Raw genomic sequence first — 24568 nt, 5'->3', positions numbered from 1 at the left:
GACAGTCTTTGGCGCAACATCACTACATATTTTTGTCCATGGTTCCCTCAATTAATTTTAGCCCATACTATAACACTTCCTCCTCCATGCTTTACTGGAGCTTTCATGTTTTTCTTTTTGAGTTCCGTATTTTACTTCCGCCAGGCATAGTATATCCCATCAGACCCAAAAATGTTAATTTTGGACCCATCTGCAAAGATAACTGAATCCCAGAAACTGTTGTCTTTGGTGAAATGCAAAAGATAAACGGGTTCTTTGATTTTTTTTGCTGATTAAGGGTTTCTTTCGAGCAACTCTCCCATCGAAATCATGGTCGCGAAGCAGACGTCGGATGGTTTAGCGTTACAAGATTTCCCCAATTCTTCATGAACCACAGCGGCAAGTTTTGTTGCCGATAATTTTGGGTTGGCTTTAATTTTTCTTGCCGATAAATCTTTCATCAGCAGGATTGAAAATTTTGTTTGGTGGATTTTTTTCTTTGTTCTTGATGCGATTTTCATGAACAAACCGCTCCACTATGTGTTGCACCGTTGGTTGATGGGGTTAGGTCAACACATTCGGCAATGTTGCAATTCGCGGACTTCAACAGTTGTTCGACGACCCATTTTAATAAAAAAACTAGAATTGATACAACGTTTGACAATATCACACAAAAAATTGTGAAAAACTGTTTCAAATAACCATAGCAACAATAATAATAAGAAAACAACAACCAATTTCGTTGAAATAAAAAGTAAAGGTAGATTAAATTAGGCGTTTTTTTATCAAATGCAACTTTTTGTAGTAAAAAGAGTAAGTATGTAGAATATTTTGGTACCCATTTAATGGAAAAATTATACTTTGAGTATGAATCTATAAGCCTACGTGAAATTATTGTATGTGCTGTTATTAATTCATTGGTTTTCATTTTGTTTTAATCAGTGTATCAAATAAGTTGTGAGCCACTGTATTTCAAAAGTTTTATCAGTTCAAAATTTCATGAAGATTTTTTAATTTCTTATAATTTATTCAGATTTTTGTTTTAAATTAATTCATTTGAAAAAAGTGTATAAAATAAATTATTCAATTAAAATCAATTTTGAATTTTGTTTAACAAAGCAATCTAAAAACATAAAATTTAAAGCATTAAGTTTGACCTTATGTCCTCCTCTTTCTTTTGGGAAACAGTTTTTGCGTCTTAGTCTAAGAATATTGAAAATTAGAAAAACATGAAAAAACATTTTTCATCATTATCATTTTATAAATAATAATAACGCCATTTTGAAGTGCAAAGTAAAAGATTAAACAATAATTAATTGTAACAAGGGCGTACTCAAGATTTTGATTAGGGGGGGGGGGGGGGTTCGTCTTCTGTAAACTTATTCGAGAACTTATTGGGGGTATTCATAGAGAATTACTAAAGTCGTGATTTAATGGTCTATAGTTCAAGGCTTTTTGGTTAAATAAACACTGTTCTTATTCAAAGTCAAATTTCTAGCTTAACCCATGGTTAAGGTTGAATTCTACTACAATTATACTTCAAATTACACGTCAAAGCAAAATAAACTGCTATATCTTCAAACTTGTTATTTTGGTTCGTCGAGTTTTTGATTATAGTTTTGTATTTTTTCAAAGATTTTGCAACTTCTAAGTCTTCCCAACAAACTTGTGTAATCTGGGTAAAACTCGACGAAAATTTTATATTTGTGTGTACATATCTCACAATCACTGAGCTGATGAACTATGCTATCGCTTTAGATAAGATCAGTAACGGTAATAATAGTAAACAAAATATTCTGTTTCTAACCCACTGTCCTAAAATTATAATCGCGGTAATCAATATTTTTCTTTTTCAATCGATCAAAAATTCCTAAGGAGGTAGTTGTCACCCTCTGGGTACGCCCTTGAATTGGAGCTATGACAGTTTGTCAATAAGTTATTTGTATAAAAAATCTATTGCACACTAATAGAAGATAACATTTTAGTACATGAACGAGAGGGTTGGTGGCGCCGGTGAATTTCCCACAATCTCAACTCTAACAGTATAAGTTCCTTTCCAATAGTTTACATTCCTGTTCATTAAATATTAACAATCAAGTTATAAACAACAACAATACAAAAATGAGCAGGTGTGGATGCCATAAAACCAAATCATTCTTAAAGCATTATCAAACTGTAGGTGTTTGGAAGTTGAACATTTAGCTAAGTCACTGAAACAGGGCGTTTTTCTTTTCAAAGCTCTGAGCAACGCCTGATCACATCGAAAATGCTCTGAGCCGAGTTTTATAAGATTTCTTGGATTTATTTATGTAACACACTCGAGAACTGAACTGTCAATACTTTTAGAACTGTCCATCTGTCTCTTCCAATCCACACGAAACAAACATAAAGTCAACCAGTCTCAGCTTTTTAGTCCATTAGCTTGATCATTGGGCAGGTTCAGATAACATAACTATTACCATGACAACTAATTAGTTTTCCAAGTGTCATCAATTTCAAATTCAAAACTATACTTCACAAACCTCTACTTCAAGTTCATAGTACAAAAACTACCAAAATCATTATTGTCTACAAAATACTTCTCAGACAAGCTGCTACAATCCATCACGTTTTGTATTTTGTATTGTAAAGAAATATTAGTAATTTCTTTTCCAATTTGACAAGGAACCGTTTTAGACAAAACAGTAAATGGAATTATGGAATTATGCAGAAAAAAAAATAAATCAAGGAGTAATAAAGTTCAGCTTTCAGTTGAATGAAAAAACATAATCAACTGTCATTTTGACATAAGTAGACTTGACTTGATAGTTAAGCATCTTGCACATGAGCAACGAACTTCGAACTGTGTTCGCATATTTTGACTTTTCTTTCACATGAGATTTATTTCTATTCACAGACAGCGACGAATTGTCAATTTATAATTACCCTATTAACAAACAAAACAAGAGTGGTATTATTTTAAGGTTAAGTTGAGCGCGAACAATTCATTCGTTGCAGTTTGGATGGAATGTGGAACGCGAATAGAGTTTGACAGTTCGTAGCAACCAAACTCCATTACGTTAATACCAAATTGTTTTTACAAAATTGTCTTGTTTTAGAGAACAAAATGAAAATTTTATTATCTTAACATAATTATCAATTGGTTTCTTATAATTTAAATGTGTTTTTGTTTGAAATTGACTTTTTGAAATGTGTAAAATCACGTTTGTTCGTCCATTCGTTCATTCGTTTTTCGCTCTCATGTGCAAGACCCTTTAGAGATATTTTTCTAAACTAACTTTCCAGTCAACATTCCAACAAAGTTGCCTTAATTGGATGGCAATCTTTTGGAAGCTCCCAATCAGATGCTAGAGCTCGTAGAGTTCGCTCCAAACTAGCTCTAAAACTAGATTCTAGAAAACAGAAGCACAAATCCAGCGCTCTGATATGTCTGAGCTAAAAAAGAAAGATCTTTTTTGACAGATCAGTTCTTTGCTCTGAACTTTAAAAGAAAAACGAAATTTCACTTGACAATTATTGTTTTCTCGATGTTTAATTTCAAGTTTTTAAACGTCAAAAGTGGGAACTACTACTTTTATGAATCTAACAAAGTTGAAGTTCCAAAAAAGAATCAGGGAAATGTTACTTATATCTAAAGAGGTTTTCTTTTTTATTTCCAAGCTCCGAGTCTTCATAGAATGCTGAATATGCTCAGATGATCAAAGTCTGTTTGTAATGTTTTCTGAAGGCTCAGAAGTTTTTATTTTTGTGAGCTAAAAACTTTAAGTTGAATTGATGTATGATGAATAAATTAATTTTGATATTGAAAATAATGATGATGATATTCACAGCATACACATTAATTAACAATTAAAACTATGCGGAAGATGATATTTTCAAGGTTTCCTGAATAAACCAGGGATGTTAAGATTTTAATGTTGTTTTAAAATATTTAAAAAATTAGTGTAAAATGAAAACTTCTTGCATCAATTTATTCGCATTTGAATAAAACAAATTGAACCAATAAATTTTCCAATTAAAAACAAAAATTAACATTAGAAATTAATTTTAAAGGAATTTCGAATATTTTTCAATTCAAACGGTGAACATTTTTTACTTATTTCTAAAGAAAATAATCATGTAGAATCTAAAAATTTTATAGTACTGCCTCTTGCGAGCGTTCAAATAACGTTTCAAGTGTAATTCTAAAGTTATAGGTCCCCAACACCCCAGAAACTACTCGCACACAGAAATGGTTAAGAGTTGCAAGTCATTAGGCCTTTCTTTTTTAGGAACTGTTGCGCCAACTAATTTAAATTTAAATGGTAAAAGACTTCATTTTCTAAGTTGGAATAAAATTAAAGTTCTAGCTAAAATATTGATTTTTTTTTTAAATTATATAATAATAATTATTGCAGTAGTAGTGTAAGCTTCATCAAAAATAAGCTAATTTATAACTTAAAAATAAATAGAGACAATTTTTGAAAGTCATTAGCAAAACAAAATCTTATCGTCAAGATTTAAAAAAACAAGAGTAAGATCACAAACAAGATTTTAGAAGTCTGCTATCAAATCGCAAATATTTTTCAATTTAAAAACGTTTTTTAATCTAGAAGATTTATACAAAATCTTGTTAAACAAAAATCATCGCTGACTTAAACGCCCTGAGTAAATTGATTAGATTCGTTTTTTTGTCTCGTTTTCGCTTAATAAAAAAATTATATCAGCAATCGAACTTTGAAAATCTACGTTTAAGTATCTTTTTTTCGTGTGCAAACGCAAGAAAAGATCAATCTTATCTTAATATTGATAAATTTCAACCGGATGTAGGAATTGTATAAATTTAATGTTAGCCTATCAACCATTAGCAGTTTGGTCGTGATACTATTCTGAGATTAAGGTAGATTGTTTGCTGTCCAATTTGAAAAACGTAAAGTTGTGATTAAAGTTCAACATAAGTGAATTTCTATTTTTTTCTAATAGCCACATAATTAGCTCTGATTAATCTGGTTTAAAATTTATACCTAGTTTTAAAATGAGTTAAATAAAAAATTCAAACTCAAGCGTATAAACGTACATTCAATCGTTTTTAAACCTGGAAGAGCTACAGAAGAACCTGTGGCGTGATATTTAGTGCGTAGGACTGTTAGGCGAGAGGTCCTGAGTTGAATCACCTACACTCTTGCCACCCAATGTTTTTTTCGCGGATACTCCTTCAAGAATAGTTCTTGCCATTAAATGTGATTTCTCAAGTAAGCCGTGCGGATTCGGCATAAAAACACCCTTCTTTCCTTGCTTCATCCCTGAAATGACTCACACAGGAATGGTTGAGGGTTGTAGGTCACTAGACCCAAGTTCGGTGCGGACTGTTGCGCCACATAATTTAAACATTGTTTTAAAAATTTAAACTGTGAAAACTAAATACACGTCAATTGAAAAATATTGTTCCGGTTGTATTCTAAATCTTGTGAGCGTTTTAAAATTTAAAACAAGTTTACAACGAATTCAATAATACATACGACTGTTAAGATGACGCGTTTAAAGTTAAATCTTATAAATAAAAGCCTTCATACAATCAACTAGCATCTTTTACACATCCTTTAATTAGAAACATATATAAAATTTACAACAATATACAATATTTTACATTTTATTACAAAACCAATCTCTAACTTTTTATTTTCTTTTTATATCTTTACAGTTTGAGGGAAAAAAACCGCAGAAGACTCTTTTAAGAGCTAGTTAAGAGTTAATCTTACAATTCCTTTGCCTGAAACAAAAGGAAATTATTATGTAAGTACAAAGATCAAAAAACTACCTTCTTAAGGTCAAGACAGGATCGATCGATTAAGGTTTGCAAAATCATTTTCAAACTTTCATATAATAAAAAGGATTTGTTTATTTCAATATTTTAGAAAAGAATGTATCAATTTATTATATAGTTGGTACATTAAAAAATAGTTTTAAAATGAAAAATCTTTGCAAATCTTTTTCGACAAACAAAATGAAATATCTATGGTCAGTTATTATTAATCACAAAAGTTTGCTTTTTATTCACAGAAGACAAAAATAATCACATTTTTAGTACACTAATTCGTCTTTTTCCTTCCAAAATTTTGTATATTTTTTCATCCTGTTGTTCTACGAAACTTACTAAATAACGAACACTTGGCATAAATTTTATTCTTTTATCTAGACAAGATGTTAAATTTGGTAAATGAATGAAAAACCTATTCGTGTAAAATCCATGTGCAAATGAAGTGAAATCATTTCATTATTTTTTGTCGAATAAAACTTGCTTCTTATTCAATGTAATCGTGTTGGTATTATAATTCGGAACAATTATAATCAGTCCATCGAGCAGAATGAAAACAAACAAAAGGCTTATTGTGATAGTTAGTTTAATTAATTATTTTCCTTATTTCCTACTTCTTTTAGACTTCAAAATGGCTGCCCAAAACAACGCCTCATCCTGCCAGTCACGGCCAGCGAACACCAACAAATATCAACAATCCGACCCAAAGTCAAACAAGAACCCAACCAACGCTAATCCAAAGGACTCATGCAACGACAAACCAATCCAATCAGAATCTGAAGCAAACGACGACAACCAAGCAACTTTTACAAGTGAGATCACCGAATTTGCCCAGGAGAGGAAGACCGATATTGGTAAAACGTTATCAACAACCGCAACGATCCCAACAATTGCAGCAACAGCAAGGACATTCCTTTTTGAAGAATTGCGAGATATTGAGCCAGGAATCTTATGCTCAACTATTGAATCAAAGCCAAGCAATATCGTCTCAGACCCAGCTATCGAATCAAATAAATCCGAATCAAATTCAATTGTCGAATCAGAACCAGAATCAGAATCATCCGACGCTTATATTGAATCGCAATCAAATATTGAATCAAAGTCCGCTACAGAATCCGAATCGTACTGCAAATCAAATCCAATTAAATTGTACAACGACTCAACCAAATCTGAACCTGGCACGGACAGAGTTTTTAAGGAATCACCAAAACCAATTAAATTATACGACGACTCAACCAAATCTGAACCGGGCACGGACAGAGTTTTTAAGTCAATCCAATCAAGAATTGGAAAAGCAAATATTACAAGTGAATCAATTAAGAGAATTATTGAAAATTCAACAACAGAAAACGCCAGAGCAGCTAAACCAAGAGACGATATTGGAAACACAAACTCCAATTTACCAAATCATAAGTGTACCCTTTTTGACGAGGTCCTTTTTACCTACGCCTTTAATGAAACAAAGGGAAACAAAAACGAACGGCTTAGTAAAACTAAAGCAAATTATAGTGAACGCAAACGGGAAAAACGGACAGAAAATTATACTCTGCCCGGAACAAGAGAATATTTCAGCGCGTTTGAATTCATTAAATCAGCAGCAGCCGCCGAGCAGCAATATATTGAATACGCCAACGGAAGAAAGTTTAAACAAGACCAACTCTACCAATACGAATTTAACAAAGACAACAACAACAACACCAAGACCAACAACACCATCTACCAAGATGATGGGCATTCAATTGTCTGGAGACGAGTACCAGGATTTGAATGGAGCACTGCAAATTGCCGCAGTTGAAGAGTTAATGGCTCCAGCATGTCTTGACGGTAAGTTTACTAATTTTTTTTTCTTAAATGTATTCAAAGTTGAGTTAGGTTTGAAATCGAAGGATTTAATAACGTTAGTTTTGCTTAAAATAAGCAGTGATAGAAAGAATCGAAGATATAATTAGGGCCTTAGTATTTACTTCATTCAAAACTAAGTTTTAGGCAGAAATAGAAAATAAGTGTTGGTCAAATCCTACTCAAGACAATTTTTATAATAAAAATAATATTTCAAACTAACAATTTGTAACTATTGTGCTAAAATATTGTTAAATTTATAACGCCTCTCCACTTTACTTGCATTGAGTTGATTAATTCAAGTAAATTCTAGCTTCATAATCCTCTAATCTAAAATTTCTCCCAAAAATTAAAAGTAAGTGCTGAGAAACGTGCTGTATTTTCTATTGCAAAACAGAATTTTAAAGTGTAAATTTGGAAGCTTATGGTTTTCCCCGATTTTTAAAATTTGGGTACAATTTTTACCCAAAAACTCTTTTTCTCATAAAAGGAATTCAATTTGACGAAGAAGAATCGGAAAACCAGTGGGCATTTTGCCCGGGAATTTCAAGTAACTTCGGTTAAAAAAGAGATATCCACAAAAAAAAAACACTGGTGTGCCCCAGGGTTCCGTTTTGTCTCCGATACTCATTCTCATTTTTATTAATGACCTTTTGTCTGAAACTTTTAGCCCGCCTTATTGTTTTGCTGATAACAGAGCGCTCAGGTTTTATTTTCGTATTTTTCGAATCTCATCCTTGTCCATCGGATGTGGTATACCAACGGCGGAGTATGATAAACTCATTTTCAACTCATTACTAAGGGTTTAACAATTTACTCATTACAAATTTTCTAAATATTTAGCAATTTACTAAGGGACTCCAAAACTTTAAACCTTTTTCTTCGTTTTGCTAACTAGCAAATTGTTTATTGCCTTTTATTGAAAGAGGGGCTTGAAAACGTATCTAAAAAGTGACAGTTCGTGAAAATAAATAAATCAAATACGCTAAAACGGACCTATTAATTGGAATTCCCAACTGCCCATATGACATACAGATGTGTATGGGTTTAGCAAATTTTTAAAAGTTATAGCAGCCATTCCGTGCTCAAGTATTTTATTAATCGTTTAAAATTTTGCGCCATTGCCTTTATCTTAATACCAAAAACAACAAAGATAACTTTTTCCAATCCATTTTGAATCTCGAAACAAAATTTTCAATGATGAAAACCAATGATAGCTTTAACTGTCATCGAAAAATTTATTGGTGTATTTAAATCCGGTAATTTTTGTCATGACAGTAAGTTTTGTTTACAGCTATAAACAATCTGTTCAAAAATTCCAATGATTAGCTTCGATAATAAATCCAATGATAGCTTTAAATGAGCCCTTAGAAATGTATTTGTTTTGCAATAAGATTTGACAGTATTTTCGTACAAAATATTGTTTAAAATTCTGAGTACATTTACTTTTTAATGTATTTTTTACTTTTGTTTTCAATAAAAAACCATTGAAAATATAAACAAATATAAAAATTGTCTTCAAGTTAGATTAGAACAGAATCGTATCTTATATTTATGTTAAGTTTAGAATTATTTGATTTACAAAAACTTAGTTCACTACCACGATCTTTTTCGTTTCACTAGCCGTTAGAATTACGAACATAGGTGCATTCATGCAATTAGACACATTATCTGTTTATAATTAAAATCGCATTATTATTAAAAACATATTAACCAAACCTTCATCACCTATGATAACCAACAATTGAACTAAAACTACAAACCCACTTTAATAGGTCCAAAAACCTATTATAGTTGGGTGTAATAAATTATAATAAATTTTATGTAATTCCAAATTTTCAAATCAATTAATTGAACATATTAAAATTAAGAGATATGGTGAAATTCTTCGCAAGTGAGAGTATACACAACAAAAACTTCATATTTCGTACTTAAAATGATAACACAGATATTTTATCTGCACCAATACATCGTTGTAATTAAGCTCAAAAAATACCAAATATCTTCAATCTGAAAGCATTTACAACAATAGTTCATTCAAGCACTTGAAACATGCTACCAAAAAAGAAAGAATGCCTATAAATAGGTATAATTGAACTTTAAACCATAAATTGAAAAAAGTAACATTGATAAGGTGTCCATAAGGTAACAAAGTTGGTAATTAAAAAATGTGTGGTGTTAATGAAAATGTATATTTAATAAATACTCACGCAATTAACTACCACAGCTACCAGAAGCAGTTGATGTTGGTATTTTTGGGATTTTCTTATACTCAAATACTACAATGTTAAATTCTATGTCAGAATATATTTTTTACTCCTGAAAATAGGATTCTTCAGAATTTTAAAAATTTTTTATATAAAGAAAAATAGAGATACTCACTCTCAATTTCAACACCGAAGAATTTCCCCTCACTACAAATAGAAAATGTTATGATTTCTTGATTTCATGTTATAAATTCACTTATACATTTTTGCTTATGAGTTCTGAAATTGCGTTTTTATGCAAACGAAATGCCAAATGAATTTTAAGTTTCACCAAAAAAATAATTTTAAAAGAAATTTATAAAATAACCAATTTTCTGATAATCTGTAAGAACATTTGAATGACTTATCGTGGTAGAGGGTGTATGGAAGTTGTAAGTTACACACCGCTTCTTTGTGAATCATTGTGACATTAGGTTCATGCTCCTATTATAGCATTTTCAAATTACTTCGTACGCCATTTGACACTAAAGTCTTCCAATCCCTAGAATGTGAAAAGAAAGTAAATCTTGAATTTTTGGAAATTACTTGGTTTCCGACAATTGTCCTTCTTCCATCCTGCTGAAACCTCATCTTAGCAATCGTCGCCGTCGGTCTCAAAAAAAATTTCAAGCAGATCACAATTTCTTTTACCTTGGATGGACCAATCTTGGGTTCTCATTACCCTATTGAATCCATTTGAGTAGAAATGAATTTTGTCACTCATTATGATTAATAAAATCATGTTGCTGCCTCGCGTTACAACGCGTTCTATAGGACCTCCTGGCATTAATTTTAGCCTTAAATTCAACTTGTATGTCCGCGATGCAGTAGCACACACTTAGGCCATTGTGATACCACATGAATCTTGAGGCTTGCTTTTAAGCTCAATGAAACCACTTTGAGTCCCTTACGAAACATGAGAAACGAATTATGCTAATATTATTGAGATCGTTATAGAAGTATTATTCTTGGTATTTCTTGAGTTTTTACGCTAGAGCAGGTCATGTACAGACGAAGTGAAGAACTGTTTCCTTCTCTTCCTCATCCAAACAGATTCTGCAAAAGTCATTTTAGAATGCGGCTAGCAGCTTGGGGTGCTTTTCGGTTATGACACTGATTTTCGAGTTTATATGCAACCTGCTAACAGATAACAAGCATCATGATCGCTTTAAATCTAGTGCTGGCCAGATTTTTTTCGTCACCTGACATGTGGTAATGTTATTCCACTCTTCTTCATAGCGCCTCGTACAAGAAATAGTCTACATGTAGCGTTTGGTTGTATTGTACCATTCCTGGCGAGTTCATCTGCCTTACAATTTCCTAGAATGTCCCTACGGTCCGGCACCCAGCAAGGGTGAATATTAAACTGTTGCATTATCTTCATTAGAGATGATCGACAGTTATAGAGTTAGTAGAGACATAATCCAAAGGTTTGATAGCAACCTGACTGAAAATACCGATATCAGATGTTGATATAACGTTTTCATTGAGCCAGGACAAGACTTCTTTTATCACCAAAATGTCCGCATAAAACACCCACAATAATTTTTAAAGTGGAATAAGAAACTTAATTGCAGTCGTACAGAGTACTACACGTCCACCAACCCCTTCATTTGTATGTAAATAGCAGCAACTTTTTCGAACTCTTCGCAATAACCTGCGACGGACACTGAATTAAAATAAGCAAGTAATTATACCTTAAAAATGAAATTAAAAATAAAACAGTTATAATTTGTCTCAAATTAAAAAAAACATTTTGGCAATTATTATAATAACTAAGAATATACTTTCACAAACTTCTGTACTAACGTTTGAGTACTTTTTCTGTAAATTATTTCGCGGTTGCACTAATAGCTAAGTACAAAGTTCAAATAGAACTTATTTGAAAGCCAGGAAATTGGTAACGTGCAACCTAAAAGTTAAAAACAACTTTATTTGAACTACGTACAGATGATTCGTGCTATGAAACTAAGGGCTTAAATTTAAATAAGAAAACAAAAACAGCATTTACTTCCATCTTGAAGTCAAGAATTAAGGTATTAGTTAAAGCTTTCATTGGCAATTTAGTCAATGAATCATACTTTCTTAATTCCAAACAGAAAAAGAACCTACACGCCATGGTGCACCACATGTGAAATATAATTTTGTTCCGACAATAAAGTTCCAACTGCTTTAAATGCAAATATAGAGATAAGCATATGTACATACTATTCTTTACCACCATACAAAATACTATCTATCAAAGATAGAAATATATTGTATAGCTTTGTATGTCTCCATTGAATGAGTCATCTTTTCCAGTTATTTTAAATAAAACTACGACGCAAATTCAAGAATGGATTTTGGTGTTTTTGTTGTGTCCATCTGCACTCAACTCCAATATTCAAAAAAGAATTATTGGACTTGCGCACATGGTTAAATTCATCCAGAGTTTTCTACGAAGTCAAAAGTACACAGATACACAGCTCAATACTTACATGTGTACATAAAAATTAACACATTGAGAAGGGTGTTTTTTGTTTTCGTCCAGAATAAATAATCCGGTGAAGTAAAAAGACGAGACCGGTTTTCTCCCCGGAAGATTTGTATTCCCTATGCGCAGCGCAGGCCTCCAATGACATTGAAAGTTCCATACTTTTTATTCAGTCAGTTGTTGTGCGCTCTTAAACGTTTCTCCATAAAAGAGTTGAGGAATCTATTGGATATGATTAAAAATTAAGAGTATGAAATAAATTTTCGACCAAGAATGTATTGTACCCTTGTTTGTATTGCTCCATTTTGGTGTCAATGTATGTGAACTGAAAGGCCCTATCTCAATATTATTTTCATTATTTCTACCTCCGTTTTTGCCTCGAATTATTCATATATAGTCTTGTATTGGTGGCTACAAGAATTATGTACATTCAAGTTCAATGTTATGTTATGGTGTAAATAACCACCAGAAGCTTTATTTGTATTCCTCTTGTTTTCCTGGAATTTGGCACACTTTTTTAAGCTGTGTATTGTCTTCCATCTTCCGTGTACGGGACATATACATACCCACATTATGTACTTTTGGCCCAATTTTGTACACATATTTTGAAAATTTCGACTTTATAACGGAGTAAAATAATAAAATAATTATTTTGTATTTGTTGAATAATACATCAGGGTTTTGTTAACTTACCTCGTCTATATTTTATTCCGAATGAAGGTATTTTGTTTAATGTCCAATTGATAAGGTATTTTTATTGGACGTTTTTTAGACAATTTTTCTTAACTAAGTGGGTAATCTTTAATTTTAGAAGCCAAAATATTCTCTTTCGAAAAATTGTGGCACCTTAAGGGGGTCATCCCATGTGACAGCTGTATTTTAAGGAATTTTTAGGAATTTAATCATTTATTAACATAGTTCGACAGTATAAATACAAAATTTGAATTAAAAATATTGTAAAGAACACGAGTTAGACCGGTGTGAACAACTTAACCTCGAAAAAATGGGCTCGCACTTCCTCCACGATTCCGGCTGATTGGCCTATCTAAAACAAAAAAAGGAAATGGCGTTTTAATCTGTGAGCCTTAATGCATGGAATGAACTATCATCAAATGAATATACCACAAATTGGACTATTTAGAGACATTCGAAAAAAAGTCGCGAATTTTGGGTTTTTTGTTTTTTGCAATAAAAAATCGAATTTTTTGGAATTTTTGCTTGTCGATAGTTCATTCTATGTGATTACATGTGCTGAATCCAACCCAACAAATTTCAAGTCAATCGGTCAAGGCGTTTTTGAGATACGATGGAGGAAAGTTTGAAAAATCGATTTAAAGTTTCAAGTCATCTTAACTATGAGAATATCAACTTACTTTTTAAACGGCGATGCCTGGTCCATGGAGTATTCCTTCCACTTTGCCTTGAAACTCTTTCAAAGCAGATTGTTCAGGTCTTGAATCAATTCTGGCTTGTTTAACGGCATCACTTACGCGCCGCTCAGAACATGAGATTCGCTTTTCATCACGTTTCTCAACGTAAGTATGGGCTTCGCGGCCTGTAGGGCATCCCATAACCGGCATTGTTAACGGCATCACTTACGCGCCGCTCAGAACATGAGATTCGCTTTTCATCACGTTTCTCAACGTAAGTATGGGCTTCGCGGCCTGTAGGGCATCCCATAACCGGCATTACTTTCAAATTACCTTCAAAACCTTCATTAAAGATTTCCTGAATAACTTTATCAGTAAGTTTACCTGGTCAATTTCCACCGATTCCTTTATTTGTTTTATATTTTTTAACAGCCCGAAGTCGTATCTTTAAAACGACTTTTGATATTGAAAAATCCATTTACTACCGTATTTTAGACATATTAAACTAGCAATTTATGAAAAAAAAATCGATTTTTTGAACCCATTACATGGGATGACCCCCTTAAGTCAAAAAGGAGTTTTAGCTGAAACATCAAAATTTGTTTTAATTAAATTGGCTCAATTACTTACTATCTTACTCGACAGGTGAAGCTACAGTCCTGTGCCTCATCCAACAAACTTCTCTATCTACCTTGGTCTCTTGGTAAATGTCGTCAGTTTAGCACTCCAAGCTGGGCGAGCTTTTTATCTGATGTAATGTTCAATAGAGTTTCCAAGTCCTCGACATTACCCAGAAATTTCAGAAGTTGGAATTGTATCCTATTGGCTAGGTGTCGATTCTATCTTCTCTATTTTCTGTCTTTGCATATTGGATCACGGGAAGAACTTCTATCTTGTAAGAAAACAAGGTGCTTTCTTCCGCTTTTGTCATAGTCTATGCTTTTGCACCTTATAGCAGAAAGGAGATGATGAAGGTCTTATAGATAGTGGCACTTTGGATCCTCGATAGAGGCCTTTGCCATCCAATTGTTTTCTAAGCCCAAAGACAAGAGTAACACTCCATTTCATCTCAGTGCTGGTCTTATTTTGTGCATTGAAAGCGAAGCCCAGCTAAACAAAGTCCTTAATAAAGCTCCTAGATAGAGGGAAAAGAATAGGTTAACTTGCGCTTGTGCTTCTAACGTAGTCAGGCCTATCACGAAATCCATAGTAATCACAAACTTTTACGATTCCCGAAAAACCGTTTCATGAAATCCGTTCGTAACTCAAAGTTGTTTGTGACTTTCCACTACGAACGTATTTGCAAATAGCTTTTTTTCGGGATTCGTAACAATATCTGATTACGATGTAAGTCTTGATTTTTCGTTTCTAATAGAATAATCAACCCCATCACGAACTCCATCGTAATCGAAAAAAAACTATTGCCAAATACGATCGTAGTGAAAAATCTCATACAATTTTGAACTACGAACGGATTTCGTAAAAATTGTGATGGAATTCGTGATAGGGTTAAATTGTTAGATATTGAGAACTTTAATAATACAAGAAAAAAAATACATTCTAGTAGAAAATTTCACGACAGTATTTTAAACATGAGTTCTTCAACAAGTGCGCCACCGTGGCTGTTAGCAACATATACCATTCGCTTAGCCCAATTTCTATTTTAAATACTGATCCCAATAAATCTGCCCGTATTGTGGTCTGAATAATTGCTTCCATTTTTCAATAGTTACCGCTTTATCTGCATACAACAATAACTTAACATAGCCCGATAAAAAGTTATCGAGAGGCGTTAAGTTAGTACAATTCTTTCTTCCCCCCCCCCCCCCACATTTTACCACAATTTTTGACTATGTGTCACACTTTTTGACAATCTATTGGCGTTTTTCTTTTTTAGTTCAGAGCTGAGCTCTGAGCAGAGTCTGAGCGAGCAGAGTAGAGTAGAGTTCTGAGCAGAGTATGTTCAGAACTCTCTGATTTAATTATGAAACAACTTAAATGTCGTCTGTTTGAAGGCGTTCAAAATTTTCTTTAATCAAATTAATTAATAAAACAGTCATAGAGTTTGTCCATTTGACTCCTGAAATAAATTTGATTCATAAAAATGCTACATATATGCAAAATTATCTTTCCTTCTACACTAAAGCGACTAGCCTCTTCCGCCATTTTTATTATTTTGACGATAATTTGTCTAATTTCCCGGGTTTCAAATATCAAATTGTTTGTGTTCAGCATTTTACTCCGTTTACTCTGTTATTTTATTCTAAGCTCACACAGCGTGCTCTGAACATGTTCAGAACTAAAAAAGAAACACGAATTCGAAGCCCTGAACGATCAGAGCTCAAAAAGAAACACAATTATTCTTTTGACAGTTTGAGCTCTGCTCTGAACTAAAAAATAAAAACGCCATATGAAGTACATGTCCATATCAACTCCAAAAACTTAACTTTGTTGTTATTATTTAATAAGGTCTTAAGTCAAAAAATTTCATTTTGGGTTTTTGATTTGATTTAAAGGCCTTTTTTTGGTCTCCTTCGTTAAATATTAACAACTTGAGTCTAGAACAACTACAAAATATCGTTTTTTTATTTAAATTCTTTTTGCCTAACGTCACAAATTAACATAGAATTTTGTTTCTTTAGTGCCCTTTGATTACTTTTTCCAATCCAGTTCTTATACTTTAAAAAATTCAAATCAGTTTAATTAAAATTTATAATTTTACTCTTTTGATTGTGCATGCAACCAATGCTAAAAATCTTCCTACTAATGTCAAACTCTTCAATTCAAAACTAAATGCGCAACTTCAAACAAAAAGCCCTTATTCACTCAGAACCCCAAGAAACCCAAACTTGAAACTATAAATTTCGATGGTTTTAAACAAATCACCTTTCTCAATTTAATCATAAATAAATCTCAAAAATGCATTTTGTATAGTTTTTGATTTTTCCCAAGCAAAAAGTCAATCAAATCCACTGTTGAGGGTACACAGTATGTGCATGAATTTTATCTCTTTGAATGAATTTTTTGTATAAAAGGGGTTCTCTGAGCTTTACCATAAATTAGTTTACATTCGGCGACCATTTCAAGAGGATCGAACAGGTAAAATTGTTGAACTTTTCAAATTTTCTATTTATATTTTCAAGTTACTTAATATTTAGAATAAGAAAAATGTTCAATTCAATTTTAATTCCTAAAAACGATTAAGATTTTTGAAATTCATAAAACACAAGAAAATAAAAAAAACATGACATGTGGTGGAATGGTGTAATTTTTGTAAGTTTCTTTTTTAACATAATTGGTTCGTATGATTCCAAATTGATTTTACAGATTTTGACCCCAAAATTGAAGACTTTTAATTTGAATGGTTTCAAAAGTTCATTCCTTAGTCATTTGCCCATCAAGAAAACTTTTTGCAAGTTTAAATGCATTTGTTAGGTGTTTGGTTAAAGTGGTCTTTCTTTCCACCTACAAAGTGTTAACAAAGGTTCAGTCAAACATTTTGTATGGAACCCATTCAACCAGACCAAAAAGTAGGTACTCGAAATTGTGCTTATTCAATTTTACTTAAATCATTTGTTTATATTCAAGAAATCAAAAAGAATGAGATAAAGTGGCTTTTCTTTCGACCTACAAAGTGTTAACATAGGTTTAGTCAAACATTTTGTATGGAACACATTCAACCAGACCAAAAAGTAGGTACCTACTCGAAATTGTGCTTATTCATTTTTACTAAAATCATTTGTTTATATTCAAGAAATCAAAAAGAATGAGATGAGATAAAACCAATCGGTCATTATCAAAATTCTCAAGAAATTGCTTTCCTCGACTTTATGATGAAGAAAACAACATCAACAAAATTCAACCCCTCATACGTAAGAAATGTTTACGTTAAACCATTCCCCAACGAAAACGAAACGAACGAAACATGTTCAAGCTTGTTCATCACCTGTAGAGCTGTATTTTGTTGCCGGCTTTTGGGACTTCACAGCGCATATACAAAGTATCTCTATAGTCTATACTTTTATAGTATCTGTAACTCTACGCGTGAGCGTCAAGCCGTGAAGACTTTAAAACGAATGAAAATGAATGAAATGTTTTGACTCAAAGAGCAAAAATAAATTTAAAAGAGAGGGTAAGACAAAAATAAATGAAGAGAAAGCTTACATACAATAAACTTAAAGAGAATAATGGTTGCAAGTATTAGCCATAGAGGTAAACACTCGAATACAGTGGGACTGTGGGTGGGAGTAAAGTCAATTCGACAGCGACACAAATTTGCTCGAACTTTTTAACATCGAGTGGTTCACCACTCTGCGTCTGCAGGCTTTAAAGTTCCAATGTGGAACATTATAAAAACCTTTAACATTTTTGAGGTTGAGGTGACATCAAATGTATGGGCTTTTAAAACCACGACAAAGTTGGTGGGAGAATCACCTCAAACATGCTTGAAATACCAATTCCAAGTTTTAATCACACCCTGTTTGAGTGCCTATGTTCCACCATGTTTGAGTATCTTTGACTCACTTTTAGCCATGCCATAGTCACTCTTAATATCTTCTGTTTCCTTTCACTCTTTTTAGATAATTTTTTACAAAACCGATCGTATAAAAATTTTAAATTTAACTCTGAGAGTACACAGAATGAAGTTACAACAATAATAATAATGAGAGATCAATTCCAATTGAATAAGAGATAGAGTTAATATTTAGTTGTGATTAATCGTTTGCCGTGGCAAGTTAACAATTTAATTTATTGAAACAAAAAATCATTCTTTAAATCTTTTTTTGTAAAGAAATATTTAATTACATTGAATAAACGACAACATTTGGAAAAGGTATGTCCCTTGAGCAATATAAAATGATAAACATTTTGAACTATACTTTCTTTAGCTTTAATAGCACCTCAACCTCAAAAGGGAATTGCAGAACTTGGGTATAGAAACGTTTAGAATTGAAAATTAAAGATCACACTTATTTTTTTTTTATTAATTAGCATTCTTAGAAGTTGCAAATATTTGATAGGCTTAAAAGAAAACAGCTGTAGTTTTAAAGATTTAATAGTTTAGTTTTAATTTGTATGTTTTTTGAATGTTTTTAAAACTGTTTCTAAATTGTTTCTATTTTGTATCTAAATGATATACATTTTTGGATAAGAAACTTGGCAAGTTCTCCGGTGTTTGTTTAAAGTTCCAAGAGCCTAAAATTATTTCACCACAGAGATAAGAATTCGATAGTAGTAAGCCTATGACAACTAACATCTAACATAAAATAGGAACTCCGGATGAATTACTAAAGACATAAAGAACAGATATTAAAAAGAATGCATTTTAAAAAATTGTATTTGTAATGAGATTAATTATAAGGACAACATTTTTGTTTAGTTTAGTTTAAAAACAAATTCAATGAAAATATGTAGTTACAGTGGTGGTCCAGTATAACGAACGATAGATAGATAGATAGATAGTCAATTCGTTATATCGAGAATTCGTTATATCGAAACATTTTTTATTTTTCATTTTAAACTTCATATAAAAAAAATAATTACATACTTCACTTAATAGAATAAAAAAAAAATATGTAACTTACATTTTTTTTTGAAACTGAAATGCCTTGGCCTTTTAAATGTTACTATGAATAGGAACATGACTCTCACGTTGGGCAATAAACCATTTGTACAATGCGGTTTCCATTTTTGAATATTCACCCTTCTTTAATGATCATCGACGAAAAGATCCACTGTTTGTGTTTCTCAGATTTTTGAGAAACTTGCTCTCATTTCTCTTGATAGATTTTGGAATTCCAAACTTCTTCGAAATGTCCGAAGGCGAAACTCCTCTTTTATAGTTGTTAATGATTTTAATGTAAGACGTTTGCACGACGACATCTTGCAGAACTTTCTTATTCAGCATCAGACATGAAACTGAGAAAAAATCTTAAATATTCCAGATGCCAAAAAACGTTTAAAATACTTACAGTAATTTTTGTTTACGATCTAAAATTCGTTATTTTGGTCGTTATATAGAATATCTAATGGACTTGAAAAAAGTGTTCGTAATATCGATCATTCGTTATATCGGCATTCGTTATACTGGACCACCACTGTATTAGAAAAATGTAATATTGGCCAGCTGAAAGAAAAACAAGTGTTTTATTGTTTAATTGTTTTCATTTTGCATTAATTTTTTAATAAAACATTTTTAGTTTTGTAGCTTTTACATTAAAATATAATACCTTCTTGAGCTTTGAAAAAAAAATTGTTTTTATTTTTAAATATCGAATAAATTTTAACAAAAAATATAAAATATATAAATAAAATAATTTCCATTAAGGAAGGGTGTTTTCATAAACGCCTGCCCAACTTAGACCTACGTTAGACACGTTCATAAAGTCGGATTTACGATCTAACAAGCGCAGATGAATTGCAGAAGATACAGTGTTGGCAAAAACAAAAGCAACTTCCATTTCCTCGATTATTAAATAATTAAAAAACAAATTTAGAATTCAATTATTTTATATTTTTGTTTTTCAAATTTAAATAAATATTTAAAGTTTCTTATGGCGAATAAAATATAATTTTTTTGTAATAGTTCAATATTAGCATGATCAACACAAAAACTAATTTTAGGGAATACATTTATTTTTTTTAGACTTACTAAAATATTGCTAGTATTTTTAAGCAAACCCCTTGTTTTTAAACACTTCAGCACATCGGAGGCAGAATGGAGTCAATTAAATTGTATTTGTGCTGTTTGGGATACTTTTTGAAGCCATTTTAATTTGATAAAGCAGATCATTTTTTATTTTGCAATTAGTCCTCGCAATTCATTGATCTACAATTCCCCATAGATTTTCTATGGGGTTGAGATCAGGGGACTGTGCTGTCCATTGTAACACGTCAATCCGATTTTCTTGAAACCACGTCCTTACCGTATTGGAAATGTGCCCTAAGTCCTTGTCGTGTTGAAATATCTTTTTCAGAGGCAACTGATCCTCAGCATCTGGCAGGAATATATTTTGCAAAATGTCACGGTACATAAAACGATCCATTGTACTATCTCTTTGGTGAATTGGTTCTAGTCCATGCGTTGAAAAACACCCTACACCATTTCCTTACCTCCGCCGTCGTGTTTCACAAATGCTTTGGTGTGACGTGGCTCTTTGGCTGGTCTGCGAACACGGCGGAAAACATCGGAACCATTGAAATTGAATTTGTACTCGTCCGAAAAAAAGCTCGTTCTTCCATTTTCTAAGGGTCCAGTTTATGTGCCATGAGGACATTTTAATCTCGCCAGCTTGTTTTTGGTGGAAATACGCTTTGACATATTTTAGTCCATCATCAACAGTTTGTCTCCGAATTGTTCTCGTGCTTATGTTAAGGTCGAGTTGGTTTCTTATTTCTCTCGATTCTATAGAAGGGTCTTTTTTAATTGATTTTATTAGTGCAAAATCCTCTCGTTTCGTTGTTTTTCTTGGTCTGCCACCTCGATGAAAAGTTTGGAATGAGTTTTTAGATTTGTAAAATTTTATTAATGGACGAATCACTGATTTTTGAATGGAATATTTGTCCGATATTTTATTTTGACTCATTCCACTTTTGTATTCTTTTTTTCGGCCATTTTACAAAAGTTAGCTAAGAACACTGATAAGCTTACTCGTGAACTGAATAACACCTATTAAATATTTTCAACTGGACTTGTTTGCCAACACCTTTAATATGAGCAATGGATTTTGTAGTTAACGGACTAACTTTTCTCTATTAATAAGCAAAAGAGACATATCAATAAAAAGTTACTTACTTAATTAGGTCCTCACACCTGTTAAGTCCGTTGGGAACCCCTTAAGGGGCATAGGGCCTCTACTACGCTTACGCGTCGTCGTGTACCGTTTTTCGGAGATGTGTTTCAGCTTCCTCCAACTCTTGCCTAGTGACGTTGATTTCGCCACTACTGTCCTGCGCCATGTGCTTCTAGGTCGTCCAGCTCTTCTTCCTTCTTGTTTGAGCGGATTCCACTGCATTGCTTGGCCTGCAATCCAGTCGTTACCTTTTCGAAGCGTATGTCCAATTTATTGTTACTTACGTCTTCGTATTATAGATTCTATAGGTTCCTGACCTGTCCTTCTATGAAGGACCTCATTTGATATGCGGTTTAGCCAGAAAATCCTTAGGATGTTACGAAGACATCTATTCACGAATGTTTGCAGCTTTCTTGTTATGGCTGAAGTAACCTTCCAAGTGCAGTCCCCATAAAGAAGCACAGATTCGACATTTGTGCGAAACAGCCGTAGCCGTAGGATTTATTCCTGCAAATATTTGACAGCATACCGAACGTCGCTTTTAATAAAAAGTTGCTTTTGTTTTTGAAACACAAAATTGGAACAACAGTCCTAATTATGTAATATTTAAATGGACCGTTTTAAATATTATTTTCTCTTGCGGTTATTTAAAAGAACAGACATAATGTATTAAATTTTGGAAAAAAAATTACCATGATTTGTTAAAGTTATTAATTTTTAAATGAAATAAAGATGAAGGTAGTTTTAGTTGCTAATGTTTTGGCCAACACTGTACATTGGATTTTAAAATTTTCAATACATTTATTTTTTAATGCAATACAATTTTTTCTTAAAAATGGTTAAATCCTTATAGTCATAAACCAGTTATCAACTTTTATAATATTAGCAATATACAAATAGAGTTAATTAACTTAGCTTTTTTTTTTATTAATTATAACTTCAGCCTTGAGGAAAGTTAGGAAAGATAGTTTAGGAAATTATAATTTCCAATATCATTTTAAATATTTTACATTTGTTCTAATCCTTATTTTTAAATTTAAATTTTCAGATTACTTTATCGAAATAAATAACATCAACGATTTTGATTTAACTAAAGGAACGTGCAAGCTTCAGGAACTCAACGAAATGACCATTAACCAGATGAATGTAAATTATGCAGGCCAACAACTGCAGCTGCTACCAGAGAACGGACAAGAACAAGAACAATTATTGAAAGAAATACCAGGTGAAGAAAACATTTACAATATTCTTCGCATGCCATACAGCGAAGAGCTGGTTACATTAACACAACCACAAACAATCGGACATGAAACAACATCACAAGAATCTGAATCACTATTCTCACAATACATCGATATAAAAGCCGATTCATTGGATAATTCAACTTCTTCATATATTGAAATACCACCTGGTTCGCCATTGCCTACAGAAAGTGACTGCATAGCCACTTCCGAATTGCACACATTTAAATACACAGAAGATGACAATTGTCAAAACATTCAAGATGACGAACTAGAATATTTTGTTCAATTTTCACCATCACAATCCATAGAACAACCATTATCTGAAGCACAACATAGTCCAGTTTGTCAAAGCAATAGCAGCGCCGATGAGGAGGCATTAGACCTCGAACAGATTCTCAAGCAGTTGGAGGTACCTCAACAACAGCCACAACAACAAAACCAACAACAGTTACACCAACAACAACAACCAAATAATACAAATCTAAAGAGGAGTAGTAATCATTTTGGATCTATTCAAACAAAAGTCGCAAAAAAACCCAAAATGAATATACCTATGCCTAGGCTCGTAACAGACGCCGGTTGCGACGATATCTTGGCCACAATTAAAATTCCAGACACCCCGGAGGTCTGTGACATGGTCGATAGTTGGTTAACAGAGGACAATGATGCGAGCATACACTCGTTGAGCTCTTCGCCCAGCTGGAGTGGCACATCATTTGCTACACCAGACTTTATCACAGATTCCTTCACCCTCATCGAGCCTAAATATGAAAATCCTCCCAGCATTGCCTCCTCATACATCTGCGAAGAACCATTGTATGCGACTCCATCGCCCAGCAATAGCAGCAGCAGCTCCACTCTCTACTCAACAAATCCCAATTCACCAGCTGTCTCTCAATATGGAAGCAATAACGGCACCACCCGCAAACCCAGGGGCCGCCCTCCAAAACAACACAGTGACCTGCCTAACCCCGAGATCCTTCGAAATCTGCCCGAAAGCGAACGCAAACGCATCGAAGATCGTTGCAAAAACAACGAAGCCAGCCGTCAATCGCGCCAAAAGAACAAAGAAAAGCAATTGATCCTGTTGGCCGAAGAAGAGCACGAAGAGCGCAGAAATAAGGAGCTCAAGAGCAGAATGAAACATCTCGAAAAACAACATCTCAAATACAAAAAGGTCTTGTATCGTAAATTGGGAAATACAAACTAATTTTTTTTCAAAAAAAAAAACTAAACAGCTTAATTGCAAAAATATAAGTAGAGAATTTTAAGAACATTGTAGAAACAATAGTCCATTAGTTGAGATTAAAGCTTTATAGTGATTTATGTAGAATTAAAATTGAACTCGTTATATCGTATTGTGTAGAGTCTAAGTGAATGTTATTTGAGTAATGTAATATACTGAACATTTAAAAATTAAAGATTCATATTGTTTCATGTTTGTGTTTAGAAAATAAATGTAGAAATAAATATTATATATGCTTGCATATGTATTTATCCATAAAAACAAAAATTATCTTTATATAAATTAAATTTATGGGAAAAATGTGTAAAACATAATAAAAAATATTTTAAAAAATACAAAAAAAGTTATATTATATGAAAAAATAAAAACACAACAAAAAAATATTATTTTAGTATAAGTCTTACATTAAATCTTAAGGCATTACTGTATATCAAATCAAATTAACAAAATACATATTTTTTAAACGCACGAATTATGTTATGTATATGTGCTTATATTGAATAAAAATTATGTTTAACATGTTTTAAACAAAAAAGATGTTGTGTGTTTGATTGTTCTTTATTTTTTGGAAAGTCATTTTAGGA

The 24568-nt window shown here is 32.4% G+C and overlaps 2 protein-coding genes across 3 annotated transcripts in view; both read left to right on the top strand.

Annotated features, from left to right (window-relative positions):
- LOC129943131 (transcription factor stalky) overlaps nucleotides 1-24272 on the top strand; it is a 55442-nt gene extending 31170 nt beyond the window's left edge. For both annotated transcript variants that reach the window (XM_056052381.1, XM_056052380.1), the window contains exons 2-4: nucleotides 5660-5751; nucleotides 6397-7597; nucleotides 22543-24272. In XM_056052381.1, the coding sequence (XP_055908356.1) occupies nucleotides 7228-7597; nucleotides 22543-23948 (1776 nt within the window). In that variant the 5' untranslated portion in view covers nucleotides 5660-5751; nucleotides 6397-7227 and the 3' untranslated portion in view covers nucleotides 23949-24272. The remainder of the gene's footprint in view (nucleotides 1-5659; nucleotides 5752-6396; nucleotides 7598-22542) is intronic.
- LOC129940709 (uncharacterized) lies at nucleotides 6405-7138 on the top strand. Its single transcript, XM_056049148.1, has 2 exons — nucleotides 6405-7042; nucleotides 7120-7138. Exons 1-2 carry the CDS (start codon nucleotides 6405-6407, stop codon nucleotides 7136-7138), a joined length of 657 nt encoding a protein of 218 aa, XP_055905123.1.
- Nucleotides 24273-24568: the final 296 nt, after the last annotated feature.

This window comes from Eupeodes corollae, chromosome 1 (assembly GCF_945859685.1).
Source record: "Eupeodes corollae chromosome 1, idEupCoro1.1, whole genome shotgun sequence".
Taxonomy (NCBI): Eukaryota; Metazoa; Arthropoda; class Insecta; order Diptera; family Syrphidae; genus Eupeodes; species Eupeodes corollae.
The sequence above is the reverse complement of the archived record's forward strand: the minus strand, read 5'-3'. Positions and strand labels throughout refer to the sequence as shown.